Here is a 16,018-nt window from a genome sequence, read left to right on the forward strand (position 1 = left end):
GCGTTCGCATTATTTAACATTTTTAGATCCATAACAATTTTCCAATTACATGCATATTTTTATATTGTGAAACATATATACAATTGTTGACTAATTAACAATTCTTAACTACCTAAACAAAAACGTTTGAAACTTGACGCTCCACGCCCCTAATATGCGCATTGAACACTGGCACATCCTTTATCGTCAGCAGACTATGCGTAAGATTGGAGGAGCCGGCAGGGCCCAGTACGAGTCTTTACTAACCTTATACACAAATAAGAAAGACTTCGGAAGCTAACGATCATCCGCTGTAGCTCTTAGGAGTAGTGATAGTTGTCTTAATAGTTAATATATTTTTCGTAGTAATAGCAGTAGCTGTAGTAGTATTACCAGTAACTTGTAGCACAAAACTAAGTAGATTTGCTGCCTCTATTAGCGTAATGATCTCCGATTTTCTTTTAGTAGAGTGTATTATCGTTGAGATTTTTAAATTCATTCTACAAACACTTTAAAATTTAAAAAAAAAATTAAATTCTAGGTAACTTGAAACAACATTGTTTATATTTATATTATCATTGAACTATTTATTAAGCCAAAAATGTGTTTATGTATTGTGTTGTGTATGAAAAGCTAAAGTTAGACTTTTATTTCCGAAGGCAAGGTACAGCGTAGGTAAACCTTCAGAGATTGGTATAATACCAATGGTATTAGATGGGAAGAATGGAAGTCTAGTGAACTAACAGTTGACGCAACATGATTTGCAAATATTATAGACTCAAACTGAATAACGTGAGGTACAGAAAATGACTGAGACAGATAGGTGATGGGTGAATTGAACAGGGTGAGATGAAGTGACATCGTGTGAAACGTTTGATTGATTGGGAAATGAACTTTTCAAACTTACTAACACTTGTATCCACGGGCACGGCAAATGCTGGGTAAAGCATACCATTGGTACTTCGCGTACCTGAAGGAATAAAATAGACCCCATCTCGCGGTCCTTAGCCTCTTACCCAGCAACTCCTATCCCCACCTCCCCGCGGTGCTGGCCGGGATACGAGCAACCTTAGGGAAGATCGGGTAACCAACCCCGGTGGGAACTATGGTCGTATGCTGACAGGGAAGGGGGGTTTGCTCCTCTCCGGAGGTGCAAATCTTATTGAGCGTCTGTTCTCCATGTCAGGATCGGCTCACAACAGCGTCTGTTCTCCATGTTAGGGGCGGCTGATCATCGTCCGAGTGCCAGCGAGGGACTCTAAGTGAAACTGTGCACCATGGTCCACCGGAAATAAGGAGGAATGGTGCTCCGGAAATTTAGGGGGTTTAGTGTCAGGCCCTGCAAGCCAGCAAAAAAAAACTGACGCAACGAACAATCAACAAGAGAGTACGGACCGGAACCATCGGCGAAGACCACTGCGACGAAAAGGGACTAGCGATTGGAAACTCGGTTCGTGGAACTGCAAATCTCTCAACTTCATCGGGAGCACACGCATACTCGCCGATGTGCTCAAGGACCGTGGATTCGGCATCGTAGCGCTGCAGGAGGTTTGTTGGAAGGGATCAATGGTGCGAACGTTTAGAGGTAATCATACCATCTACCAGAGCTGCGGCAATACACACGAGCTGGGAATAGCTTTCATAGTGATGGGCGATATGCAAAGGCGCGTGATCGGGTGGTGGCCGATCAATGAAAGAATGTGCAGGTTGAGGATCGGTTCTTCAACTTCAGCATAATCAACGTCCATATCCCACACCCCGGAAGCACTGATGATGATAAGGACGCATTCTACGCGCAGCTGGAACGTGAGTACGACAGCTGCCCAAGCCACGACGTCAAAATCATCATAGGAGATTTGAACGCTCAGGTTGGCCAAAAGGAGAAGTTTAGACCGACTATTGGAAAGTTCAGCGCTCACCGGCTGACGAACGAAAACGGCCTACGACTAATTGATTTCGCTGCCTCCAAAAATATGGCCATTCGACGCACCTACACAGCCTTCCGTATCGGTACACCTGGAAATCACCACTGCAGACAGAATCACAAATCGAATCACGTTCTGATTGATGGACGGCACTTCTCCGACATTTTCGACGTCAAGACATATCGTGGCGCTAACATCGACTCTGACTACTATCTGGTGATGGTTAAACTGCGCCCAAAACTATTCGTCATCAATAATGTGCGGTACCGACGACCGCCGCGGTACGACCTAGAACGACTGAAGCAAGCTGATGTCGATACTGCATACGCGCAGCATCTTGAGGCAACGTTGCCGGAAGAGGGTGAGCTCGATGGGGCCCCTCTTGAGGACTGCTGAAATACAGCTAAAGCAGCCATTAACGACGCAGCGGAGAACAACGTCGGGTATGTGGGACGAAGTCGACGGAACAATTGGTTCGACAAAGAGTGCAGACAGATTCTGGAGAAGGACGCAGCGCGGGCGGTACCCGGCAGAACGTGGAACGTTATAGGCGGAAGCGGAGACAGCAGACCCGCCTTTTTCAGGAGAAGAAACGCCACCTGGAGGAGTGCGAGGAGATGGAACAGTTGTGCCGTTCTCAAGAAACACGCAAGTTCTACCAGAAGCTCAACGCATCCCGCAAAGGCTTCGTGCCGCGAGCCGAAATGTGCCGGGATAAGGATGGGAGTATCTTGACGGACGAACGTGTGGTGATCGAAAGGTGGAAGCAGCACTACGAGGAACATTTGAATGGCGCTGAGAGTACAGGCAGTGAAAGTCAAGGCAGCGGAGGAGATGACTACGTCAGTTCAGCGGACGATGGAAGCCAACCAGCCCCCACCTCGAGGGAAGTTAAGGATGCCATCCAACAGCTAAAGACCAATAAAGCAGCTGGTAAGGCTGGTATCGGAGCTGAGCTCATCAAGATGGGCCCGCAAAAGCTAGCCACTTGCCTGCACAAATTGATAGTCAGAATCTGGGAAACTGAACAGCTACCAGAGGAGTAGAAGGAAGGGGTTATATGCCCCATCTACAAGAAAGGCGAGCTATGGAAAATTATGGACGAGAACAGCTTCCCTGGGAAGCTTACCAGACTGATCAAAGCAACGGTGGATGGTGTGCAAAACTGTGTGAAGATTTCGGGCGAACACTCCAGTTCGTTCGAATAGCGCCGGAGACTAAGACAAGGTTATGGACTTTCGTGTCTGTTGTTCAACATTGCGCTAGAAGGTGTCATGCGGAGAGCCGGGTGTAACAGCCGGGGTACGATTTTCAACAGATCCAGTAAATTTATTTGTTTCGCGGATGACATGGACATTGTCGGCCGAACATTTGCAAAGGTGGCAGAACTGTACACCCGCCTGACACGTGAAGCAACAAAAGTTGAACTGGTGGGGAATGCGTCAAAGACAAAGTACATGCTTATGGGCGGAACCGAGCGCGACAGGGCCCGCCTGGGAAGCAGTGTTACGATAGACGGGGATACCTTCGAGATGGGCTTCGGGCTCCAGAAGAAACTGCGGTCAAAAAAGATTCGCCACCGCACCAAATGTGTCATGTACAAGACGCTAATAAGACCGGTTGTCCTCTACGGAAATGAAACACGGACAATGCTCGAGGAGGACTTGCAAGCACTCGGAGTATTCGAGAGACGGGTGCTTAGGACCATCTTTGGCGGTGTGCAAGAAGACGGTGTGTGGCTGCGAAGAATGAACCATGAGCTCGCCCACTGCCGTAATCTGTAAAAGTGACGTAACAACCATATTATTGCAGCGAAACTAACTAGTTTAAACCCAGTAATTGCAGCAGGTGATTTCAATACGTGGGCAGTGGACTGGGGTTCCCGGTCATTATCCCCTAACATAAGAGGTCATATCCTGCTAGAGTCTCCAGCGGTATTGAACGTAGCTCTGCTGAACGAAGGCCAACTTTCAAAGCACCGAACGGAGGTTTATGTATCGATGTGACCTTTTGCAGCGCGGGATGGTCGGTGTAGCCATACTGGAAGGTTCATGAGGGACATACTTCCAGTGCCCATCAGGAAGTACGTTTTATGGTTGATTATACCCCCAAAGGAACCATAAGGCGGAACGGTGCTACCGATCCAGGATGGCGTACCTCACAGTTTAACCCGGAACTGTTAGAGGCACTACGATGGGAAAGTCGGACTACAGAACTGTGTGGCAACGAATTAACCAAGGTACTAACACGTGCTTGCGACATAGCGATGCCAAGCAAGACCAAACATCCCAGTAATCGACAACCAGTGCATTGGCGGTCAAACACAATCGCAGATCTTCGTAGAACATGTCTTAGAGCTAAAAGAAGGTTGCGACGTGGTAGAACAGATGCTGAAAGGGTCGATAGACGCCGGATACTCCAGTTAGCGAACAGAGCTCTGAACTACGAGATAAAATGTAGCAAGAGAGCCTGCTTTGAGCAGCTGCGCAAGGTGGCACCCCATGGGGGGATGCATACAGGATAGAACCAACAGCACGCCTCCTGAGAGATCTACAGTGAAGTTAGCCAGAATAGTAGAAGGGTTGTTTCCGAAACATAAATCATCGAACTGGCCCGCTACTCCGTATGAGTCAGTCGACGTGGTACTGCTAGTGACTAACGAGGGGCTTATCGTACCTGCAAGAAAACTTAAGCTCAATAAGGTACCAGGCCCGGATGGTATTCCAAACCTGGTCCTTAAACACGCCATTCTTGCTGAATAGATTGTCGGATTGTACTGAATGTGTGAATGTGAAAGGAAATTTAGTGAGAATAATTTTGAACATATTTCTTTGAAGCTTATTTTCGAAAGCAGACCTAATTTCTCACTGAAAGTCGGCTTCTCATGGGGTCGCGTTACGCAGGAATGTGTCAAATGACAAGATTTTCCAAATATTTTAACAAAATATTTTGCGTGAAAACCAAAAAAAATCATTCAGATAATCTTTCCAGGAAATTCAAAAACATTCCTTTAGGGAATTCAAAAGTCTTGTCTCTTGAAAATTTTGAAGAAATCCATTTGGAAATTTAGAGAAGTTTGCCAAAGTTCCTCCTAAATATAAAAAAACAGAGATTTTTTTTAAAAGCTTGAAAAATCAAATGAACTTTCTTTTTAATTTTTTGAAAAGATTTCTTGGCAACTATAAAAGACTTTGTTTTGTCGGAATGTCGGAAAAAATCCATTGAATATTCAGAAAATTTTATTTTATTAACACAGTCCAGTTAGCCTTGCGTCCAGTCTAGGATGCTTTCGGGTGGAAAATATTCTCGACACCCTGATGGGCATAATGTATCTATTGTATGTGCCACACAAGATACATACTCATGCAATGGCGGATATAGAAAAGCTTTCAATTAATAACAGAGGAACTGCTAATGGAATACTAAGTTGAAAATCAGGTCACGTTCAAGTTAGATAGCAAAGCCATACAAGAAGAAGAAGAACACAGAAGATTTTGTTTTGATAATTTAAATAAACTAAGTATTTGAAAAGATTAAAAAAGAGGTCGAAGTGGTCGAAGTCTGCAGTTTCTGTCATTTCTCGCTTAACTTTTCAAAAGGACCTAAGTAACATTTTTTTCATTAATTAATTTGAATATTGCAATCAACAGACCAATATGAAAGCTTTTGATTGCAGTACTTAAAAAAATGATGAAAAAAATGTTACTTAGGTCCTTTTGAAAAAATATCTGGATTTGAGAGGGGTAGCAGATTGTGATGGCGAATAGCTGTATTTTCTCTCGCGTTAAGTTTTGAATCGTTTTTTGGACTGGAGAGGAAACTGAAGTGCTATGGTACTATGATGCACCTTCTGGAAGTAGACTAGACTAGGATTTCGACAAGAACGGAAAAAATGCAACAAAACCAACGGCAGACTTTCAATGACGTCGTCGTCGTTTTGATCTGCTCTGCCGTAATCTGACAAAGTGACGTATGCGCCAAATTACAACCTACATGATTTCCATTTTTCTGTTAAAGAGCTAGATGAGTACTACACGTTAACACCATTTTTGGAAAAATGGCGTATACGTCACTTTTTCAGATCACGGCAGTGCAGTACTTGGTCTAGCCACTATTTCAACGATTGGTAAGGAGTAAGAAGACTGTTCGTAGACAGTCGCGGAGGTAAGCAAACTCATACTTATTTTATCGAATATTATACTTGAGGGATCATGGCGGAATTTCAATCACTATTTTATTTTTTGCCCAATTTTATTCGAATTAGAAAGTTTCGATTGAATTATCTCACGGCCTTCAATAAGGTTTACGTTTCAAAGTGGTGCTGGTGAGTTTTTTCAAATACACAATCGAGTTTCAATTTTTGCCTTTCTCGTACAACTAAGTTGTACCGAAAGGCTATCATTTCACTCCAAATTCGAACTTTTGATAGAAGTCCCGGAGACCCATAGTGTTATATACCATTCGACTCAGCTCGATGAGCTGAACAAATGTCTGTCTGTCCGTGTGTGCGTGTGTGTGTGTGTGTATGTGTGTGCGTGTGTGTGTGCACAAAATGCCATAAAAAACATTAGCCAATTTTTCACATAGAAACTCTTAACCGATTTTCTTGCAACAAGTTGCATCCGACAGAGACTAAAACGCTGTTGGTCACTATTGAATTTCATAATAATTGCAAATTGCAAAAAATTGATAATATTAAAATAGTGATGAGACATAGTCACATTGAACAATAATGTGTTATGAAAAATGCCTTACATCTATGAATATTTTATCCGTGGCTTCCCATTAAGAATTTCATCGCACTATAAAGATGCTCGTGTTGCACGCATTTAGGCGTAAGTATGCTCTTCGTTCAGTTTCATAGTACTATGAAATAAGGCAAAGACAAAGGTGCTGTTTGAACGAGATGGCGCCACAACATTTGTAGTAAAATGAATTTTCTTGTATGGACAAATCACCCGTTCTCACTAACTACGCATCACAGCGATATGTGACGTAGGTAGAAAAGCTTCAAATTTTTTTCTGATTTTTTATACCCCTATTGCATTTTGCAACTTTAAATAATAAATGAGATCTGATTACTGCTCCATACTAAACTCAAGCGGTTTACTACAAATTTCTTTATGACTGCTCTCCACCTAGAGTGTACAAAAGTAACATTCAAAACTTACGCTATTCAACGACAGTTGTCACTGCTGTATATGTAAAATTACATTGATATAAAAACGAAGCATCGCCACCTCTCGCTTGGTAGTGTCAATATCGCAATTTATACCAGCAGTTGTACAAGTGTTGTTGAAATGATTTGAAAGGGCCTCAAGCGGAATTTTAGCTAGAATGCCACTGGTCTCGTCCTATTGTCCGAAAGTCAAAATTCGAACATAGGAAATTCGAGAAACTTTTGGCAGCGCCATCTGTCGTCTACTAGTGTAAATTTTCTATCATAACATTAGACGGTGTAACTGTTTTGCCTTTCTTATACAACATCGAGGTGTAAGCGTAAAGGCTACATTTATTAACTTTTGCGCGAGAAAGGCGCCATCACCGTTAGGTGGATTAATCTGGGTTTTTCTTACGTAATAAGTGTAACTTCCTCCAATGCCGCGATTCGCATAAGAGTCCCATGTCGATTTTTGACGATTTTCATTTTCTTATAGAAATAAGCTTTGTCATTTAAATCTTTAACAAAAACTGATAAAATAATAGGCTTTGTTCTAGAAATTTGAAAATCAAAGCCCACTTGTGTTGTCCCATCTTGCTATTTATTCGCATAACAGTCACATTCTTACACACATATTATTACACTTTTGCACAGAAAATAAATATAATTATGGTCTTTTAATAGTTCCAATATAGAAAAAACAATTTTAGCTCGGTTTAGCTTTTATTAATTACCAGACTAAGGCCGGAGTGGCCTGTGCTGCAAATAAAATACTTTTCCATTCCTGTTTAGCCACTGGGGTAGATTTTAATCTAGAAAATTAAACATTTTGAGAGGGTGTACATTTTTGACGTTTCTTTTGATTTCGAGGATTCATTTAAAGCTATAAAATTCTTGGAAAATGTCTCAATATAGCATCTCTGCACGCCAAGCTAAATTTGATTCGTGAATTTTTATATATTTTTTTTGTATTTTGTTCCCCCAAAAAATTATAACACTAGGGTTTATAAAACGAGGGGATCCAAACTATTTTTATGCATCATACAAAACTTGATTTACTATCATTCTTAAATAAAATACATATTCTAATTAATGATTTGAGTATATTACCTCTACGTGATTTACAATGATATGGAAATGCTAATATCATCTTCCAAACTTAGACGTCATTGTTCATGATAGAATTAGAGGCGAAAGTATAAAATTGATAGTTCCGTTAGGATACGGCAGGCATAAAGAATGTTTTCCACAGCTAGAGAACTGACGAGCACCTTCGCAGCCGACGAACCGTCCGTAGTTGAACATTGAGGCCACAATTTCGATGGGAGCAAATTAGGATCACGTGAGATCAAGTGCGGAGCGCATGAAACATGTTCAAACCAAGACGCTATTTGGATAGAGGAGGAACTAAACCGGTGAGTACGTTCCTACTATTTACTTTTTACTTTCTTCGTTTCATTGCTTTATAAAAACCTGAAAATGCATCTAAAAAATACCACTAAATACGTACAGGGCATCGTTTGCTTCAAATGCCGCGGATATTGTGGGATTCCCAGGAATTCGATACAAAGCTATCAAATGAATATCCCAAATTAATCCAGCTGCCTTTCTCGCGCATTATAAAAATGAGAAAAACATATAAGAGAGATCAAATTTGCACTTTAGGGGGATTGATTTTACTTTTTTCTTCAATTTATGTCCATTTGCGGTCATTTTAGTGCATTGTAGTGGATTCAATAGATTTTTTTTTTATTTTGAATTTTTTTTTCTTGGCGAAAAAAACATTTTTTTAAAAATAACTCTGGAACGCATTGACCGATCACACCCATTTTCAATAGGAAAGAACTAGACTGCAATCCGCGTCGATTGCAACTTGCAGCGAGCAAATCGGAAAATGCTAAGTTCCAAAAAGTGTGTCTCACATTTTTGTACATACACACATACAGACATCACTTCAATTCGTCGGGCTGAGTCGATTGGTATATAACACTATAGGTCTCCGAGCCTTTTATCAAAAGTTCGGTTTTGGAGTGATCCTATAGCCTTTACGTATACTTTGTATACGAGAAAGGCAAAAAACCGTACATCCTTAAAACTTTAATTATTCAAGACCAACAAAATGTTACACGTAATTCAGCAGGTCCATTTAGTATACATATAGTGGAATATAATACACTGGATTTTGTTTTTACGCGATTTACATTTTCTCAATTTTCCACTCATCCTAAATGTTTCACGTATATTAATTATCATGTGATTTTGCTTTGATTTATTTTGGATTTTTTTAAACATGTTGCGAAGAGTTTGGTGGCAAATTGAAGTCACACGATCAAAAATACGAGCGAAAGAAAATCGTGTAAAAACAAAATCCTGTGTATATAATTACGATATTCACAAAATTGCGTATGCAACGTTTTTTTACTAAATACATGTGCATTCGAAAGTCGTGATAAAAGTTGAAACACAATTTGTCCACAATAGCGACTTATTAGAACCTTTGCCAAAGCCATTCATTCTATTTTTACATTTTCACCCAATTTAATCAGTTTATTGGCTAATTTGAGTTCACTTCTATTTAACCACTTTCATCGCTCTTGTTATCAAAGATTTCTTTTAAATTGGTAATTTGCCTTGAACATCATAATACTACTATCAACAGGATGCCGTTTTTTGATTGAAGTCACTTCTAAACACGCTTCTTCCATATTCGTAAAAAAACCATTCGTTATCACATCAAACCACCAACATATGAATTCGTATAAGTATCCCACTTTAGCAAAACCCAACCACTCACCAGATTGTCACTCTTGTCCAGCAGTAAATCCCCATGCGGCGACATTTTGCTCTCCAGATAGTCTTCCGAGTCCAGCGAACTCCCCGCAGCAATGCTAGACAGCAGCGACGGCCGCCCACTGACCAGTTCCTCCTCTTCCGGTGTGAACAACGTCGGTTGCGCCACGTATGCAATCCTTCGGCGCGAATTCTCACTGAGCGGACTCTCGTCGAACGACGTCGATCCCCTTCGTTCGGCCTCGAGCGATCCGTACTCGTCGAGCGATCTCGACTGATTGAAGCTACCGGATGGGATTGCACTGTCAACGATCGGTGTCAGCAGGGTTGCTTTTGCCGACTTGGAGGCGCTGGACGTACGATCCGGGCGAACTTGGCTACCGACTTTGAAAACTATTGCATCACCGCCGCCGTCACCGTCGCTAATTGCGGTCGATGATTTCGGATCTTCGGACGCGGATTCTTTGAAACCGGAAAGATTTGGATTTTTTATGTTATTTCCGATTTGGTACGGTTTGGCGGCTTCCTGGGTGCGAACGGTGGTTAGAACGGGAGTTTCCGTGGAGGAAGATGGTTCCGACGAAGGGGTGGCAGCGGAAGTCTTTTTCTGATTGTCCTTCTTCATAAAAATATTTTTCAGTTTTTCGGCGGTTGATTCCGAAGACAATTTTGGCGCGACGAGAGATTTCAGCACGTTGTCATTCACTTCGAGGGTTTCAACCGCGTTGTCCGTTTCTTCTCGAGAAAGTGAGCCTCGCTTGTCGATGGAGGCAGTTGCCACGAAAGGATTTGACTTGAAGAATTTTTCGCGCGAAGTGGGCGGTGCTTGATCACTATTGGCAACGGTGCTTATTTTATCGATTGACAATTTGTTAATTTCGGCGATGTAGTCTCCACTGAGAAGAGAGCTTATGGTAATTTTGTTATCGGAAGAAATGGCGACGTTGTCCTCGATGGCGGTGGTGATCACTTTTGATGGACGAGTGACACTAATTGGTTTATTAGAACCGACCGAGGCGGCTGCGGTACCGGGTGCGACTGTCTTCGATTCACCAACACTTGCGACTGAGACGAGGTTCGCTTTATCAATGCCGCTCGTCGATGATGACGAAGCCGATGAAGGTGACTCGGCACCAGCCGAAGCCGACGCTGGTAACTGAATACCGGAAGAAGCCTTAGAACTTCCTTCGCCCGCACTGGTCGAGCTTTCTGTTTTACCACCGGTCAATGTGATTTTTGTTTCGGTACTTTTCGATAAATTGGTACCCACCACTTTGGGCTCACTGTCGAGTTGTTCTATTTTGAAACTGCCAGCGGGCTTGTCACCTTCGTACAAGCTGTTTTCGGACACGCTGAGATTGGCTCCTTCCGGAGTACGTCTTTTGATACTCAGCGGAGTCTCCGTCGTCGAAGCAGAGTGGTCATCTTCGAATGATGACGCATTCTTTGGGTTTGGAGCCACTTTGCTTTTGCGACCTGCAATTTTCTTAACAAAAGTTGCCGCGCGATTTGGTTTGCGCGCTTTTTTGGCTCTTCTGTCTCCTAAGATTTCATCAATTGACCTTGTTGTTTGTAAGACGGGATGCTCTTCCTTGATCGCTGGTAGGCTCTCAGTAGACACAAGTTCTTTGAGCATAGGCGTAGGAGGTGACGAAGACTGTGAATCTGTTTCTTCCAACTGAGAAGGGGTTTCTTCAGATTTGTCTTCCTTTTTTCTACTTGGCATGAGCTTTTGAGCATTACTTTTAATCTTTTTGAATGACAATCCACGCTTTTTCTTCTTTTTATCCGGTCTGTGCGCCGGCGAGTCCGACATGGAACCAATATCAGACGCAGTCGGAGAAATCGTTTCCACTGTCATTTCGACGGGACTGTCCTCTGGATCTTCCCGATTCATCGCGCCGGCCTGGGGATTTATTTTCCAGAGCCTACTTAGCCACTAAACAACCACTGAATATCCAAACTGCTCTGAACTCTAAAATGAACTAAGTCACAATCGGAAATGTTTTTGTTACGAAGAACAAAGAACAACGGAACGACGCACACCGCAAGGCTCACTGCTGGAACTTAATTCGATTAACAGCCAACGACGACGACGTCTCCCCGTTTCAAAATTTGCCGTAGGTTACATAAAAAAATCACACACCGACAACAGCGGAACACTACCGCTCGACCGAACTTCTAGACCCTCGAACGATATGTTATTAGCTTATTTTTGCACAGAACCTAACAACCTGTCCGAGGAGGAGTGTTCTTCTCGTGCACCTCTGCTCTTCATGCACTGTGTTCTGGGTATCGAATTACCAAAAACCGACAACTTCTCCCTTCCATGCAAGTCTGCCAACGATACGCACTCGTTTAATATGCAGTCAAGGTGTTCCACTGTAGCTAATGGTTAGCATCCACACGATTTACAGCTCAAGTCTACGCACTTGACAAATCCAACCAAAACTAATTAGTGTCCTGTTCCTGTGCTCAAATGGTCAAGAATGTTCCACCCCGTTTGAAGTGATTAAAATCAATGAAGCTGGTCAAGAAGACTGGGGCAAATGTTTTTGAATGCCACAGAATGCCGATCCCGACGAGAAAGGCTATCAGCATCAACAAGGACCGAGAAGAATCGAAAACTTAAGCCGACTTGTTGTCGCAGCGGTCGCAGAATTTTATTGAGTAAGCGAATAAGCAAGGCGGAATTAAATCTTACAAAAATAGCGAATAAAAGCTAAATATGAGAGCTACTGTGATAACCGAAACGAGATTAGAAAATCTCGCATGCCTCAAGTATTTACATCAAAGAGATTTGGGTTTTGAATAGATGAGTTAATGGTCGAAACTCACAAGTCACAATCGCGGTTTTTGAAAATTGATAATTATGATGGTACTGAAACGCATTCAGCTAGAATTGTTGTTGTTTCCAGGCAGTGACACTTATGCAGTTTAAGCTCTAAAGGCAGTTTGTGACATTGTTTGCTTACTTTATTTGTACGGCAAAGATTGATTTTCATTTCACATCGCAGGTATGTAATTCAGTCTCATCAGAGACAGCAAAATAAAATGCAATCATGCGTAGCACTGGAAACAGGTCAGAGAAGCTGTTGCAAGTATGCCTTTACACATTGTCAATAATGGATTAAATTCATTATTTGAACTGAAGCATGAAGAGTAATATGACGATCAGTTTAGGCACCACGCGGCTCCATCGTATGCGGAGCAGCTGGGCCACAGCGAGAAGCACGTCAAGGATGGTTTCGAATGTTTCGATCTGTCTCTTTCAGAGGCTGAATTTCAAAATGCATTGTATCGTAGATAATTAGCGCGATGTTTTTCCTACAACTTTGTCCCATAGAACGTTGCTTGAAATACTTAATACGTTTCAGTACTTAAATAAAATCATTTTTTTTTATTCTTTATTTTTGTGAATTTTTATTATATAATAAGTTCATCAATTTAAAAAATTCTTGTTGAGAATCAACGAACGAACGTCATTTTAGCAGGATTTTTTTTGTTTCTAATTTTGCAGAGTTAAAAGTGGTGCTGATTCTGCTGAGATGCATAAATCAAAGTTGAGTGGGTAAACAATTCAGAATTAGAACCCAATTATCTTTCAATATACTAAATAATATCAAAATTTCAATCATTTTCTATAAGCTACTGCAAGTAGCGCTTCGAATCCGCTTGATGCGGCTTGGCAGATCCCCGCTCATTTGAAAGTACGATCGCGTGTGAGTGTTAATCACCTTCGTTTTTTTGCGAATTTGATTTTCCAATTCCTGATCTGAATGCCAGTATATTTGCGTATCAGACACAAATAAGAGCATTCAGACTAACACATCGTAGTAACCGCCGTGATCTGTTGAGTTGTGTTAGGTTTGACATCCTGGAATTAAAGTTGATTAAAAAATTCACAAGTGTCAAACCGATGTTGGTGATGAAATCAAACATGCACTACCTACAACATGATGCATAAATTATGGTCAATTGAAGCTTGTTGAAGCAAAATTTGGCAAAATAATTTAAATGACTACAGCGCCACTAGCATTCTAGTACTTATGCTTCTACTGGAATTAAGCAAATTATTTGCTAAGTGCTTTCTCTCAAGTTTATTAGTTTCAAAATATTTAATAAAAAATAAACAAAAAATATGATCCGTATGAAAAACATTTTAAATAAAATAAATGTTCGGTGCCTTGAACTCAAGGATGTTATCGATCATTTAGTAATCTGCGTCGATCATTTAGTAGTTTGCCAATAGCTCATTCAAAATGTATTGTATGATGGACTTTTTGTGCGAAGGTTTTTCTACATCTCTCTTCAACAGGTCGATGTTCGAATTCCACTATTAAAGGAGTTACGGTGCTAGATCGGAGACGAGCCAGCCTCGGGCTGAAAGTCTCCTTAATAAAGAAACAAAAAAAAAAAAAAAAAGTTACGGTGCTAGTTGCTATACTTATACTAAATGATAACAAAATATGCAATCATTTAGTCTAAGTTACTGCTACTAGAGCTATAGCTCCGTTATTAGTGAAATTCAAACAACGAACTGTTAGGCAGAGTTGTAGATAAACCTTTGCACTAGAAGTCCACCATACAACACATTTTGAAAATTAGCCTCTGCAATGAGTTATTGACAAACTACTAAATGATCGAAGGCAGATTACTAAATGATCGATAACATCCTTGCTTGAACTGTGACTTTCCGAACAACAGCAACAAGAATGCGAAGAGATGCCATCGATTTTGTTTCCATCAGGTGCATCGCACCCATTTTCGGCCGCTTTTTAGAAGTCAACCAAAGTAGACAAGAATCAAGTAGGGGAAATGTTCCGATCTCCATCTCACTGTACATATATCCATCTCATCGCTAAACAAAGAAATACGACACCAAATTCGTCGCTTCTTTTTGTCAACATGCGTGCTCGCTCACCTTGGTGCTCACTGCTGAAAAAAATCACAAAAATAATAAACAAACCAAATTCCTTTCTATTGCTTTGTTTTTGATGGAGCTATGAGACGAAGTGGCGAACCGTTCTCCTATAAACCAAATTGATACTTGATGGTGTTTCCGAGTGCCTATGCCGCTCAGACGTCCTATTAAATACTGAAAAGTGAACGCAATTACAGGTAAAAGATTTTCGTGTTTTTAGGCAATCTGCAAAAATTCTTCTGGGTGTATCAAAGACCAGTTAGGTTGCACCAGTATGGCTGCCGGAGAGGGGCGATAAAAGTAGTTCCAAGAGAAGAAGCGAAGCGTCCGCGTGCAAGCTCCTTCAATGAGCGGTCTATGAAAACGCTTATACCTGGCTTAGTGAAAGCGAGGCTTAGAGGTAGGTACGCAATCGATTCAGAAACAAATGGATGAGCGTTTTTCTGCTCTTCCTAGAAATGTCGATTGCCCCTTTCATGCCTATTGGCCCTCAAAAATTGAACCAAGCGATTTTTTTTTGCAAATTCCGTTGTACTGTTTTGGGAGTTCTTCCAGGAGGACATCCAATTCAGGTCCCCATTCTGTAGATACCCGCAGTTCTTTCCGCCCGGGGGAGAATGTTCGCGCCTAAAGTGAATCTGGAGCAAAATAGAATAAACTCGCAGGTTTCCCCAGCAGTGTTCCATTCATGTTTTTCAAATGTTCAATTAAATGAAATCATTATGTTGCTGCCAAGAAAGGCATCGTAATTGCAAATTTGATTGATCCGTAGATAAAATTACTCATTCATACACTAAAACAATTGAAACATATTTGAATCTCGTGATTCATTCGTGGTTCAAATCTGCAGAAAATAGAACTGAGCGTTAGGGGTCCTATACACACTTCAACATGTTGTACAACTTTGACTCCGCCCCCAGAAAATTTGGTTCGATCGGAGTAAAGCCGGATCGTCTGGTGTTTCTGCCCCCTTTCTACTAACAACAATGTTTTGAAAATGAACACGCACTCCTCATCCAAACAACAATTAATAGCTTGCATGATGGCCTGCTAAGTTCTGTTAGCGGAAGGTTCCGTTATGAAGTTGACGCCACCAGCAAGGACAAAGAAGAAGATACCCAAGGCGAGAGCACCGACAGCAATGTCGACTTGGGAACATGACACACGCTGATTGGCCGACCAATCAGGATACAGATTGCATTCAATGACATGTATAAGGGGCCCCACACACGCTCCGAC

General features: G+C 41.6%; 1 protein-coding gene across 4 annotated transcripts in view; it reads right to left on the minus strand.

The window, feature by feature from the left end:
- LOC134218282 (ras-related protein Rab-32) overlaps positions 1 to 16,018 on the minus strand; it is a 54,282-nt gene that overhangs the window by 2,785 nt on the left and 35,479 nt on the right. The window contains exon 1 of one of the 4 annotated variants that reach the window (XM_062697212.1): positions 9,860 to 12,040. The exons of the other annotated variants lie outside the window; for them this stretch is intronic. Within the exon in view, the coding sequence (XP_062553196.1) occupies positions 9,860 to 11,752 (1,893 nt within the window). The 5' untranslated portion in view covers positions 11,753 to 12,040. Of the gene's footprint in view, positions 1 to 9,859; positions 12,041 to 16,018 lie in introns of those variants that run through there. 4 annotated transcript variants of the gene reach the window in all.

This window comes from Armigeres subalbatus, chromosome 2 (assembly GCF_024139115.2).
Source record: "Armigeres subalbatus isolate Guangzhou_Male chromosome 2, GZ_Asu_2, whole genome shotgun sequence".
NCBI classification, from domain to species: domain Eukaryota; kingdom Metazoa; phylum Arthropoda; class Insecta; order Diptera; family Culicidae; genus Armigeres; species Armigeres subalbatus.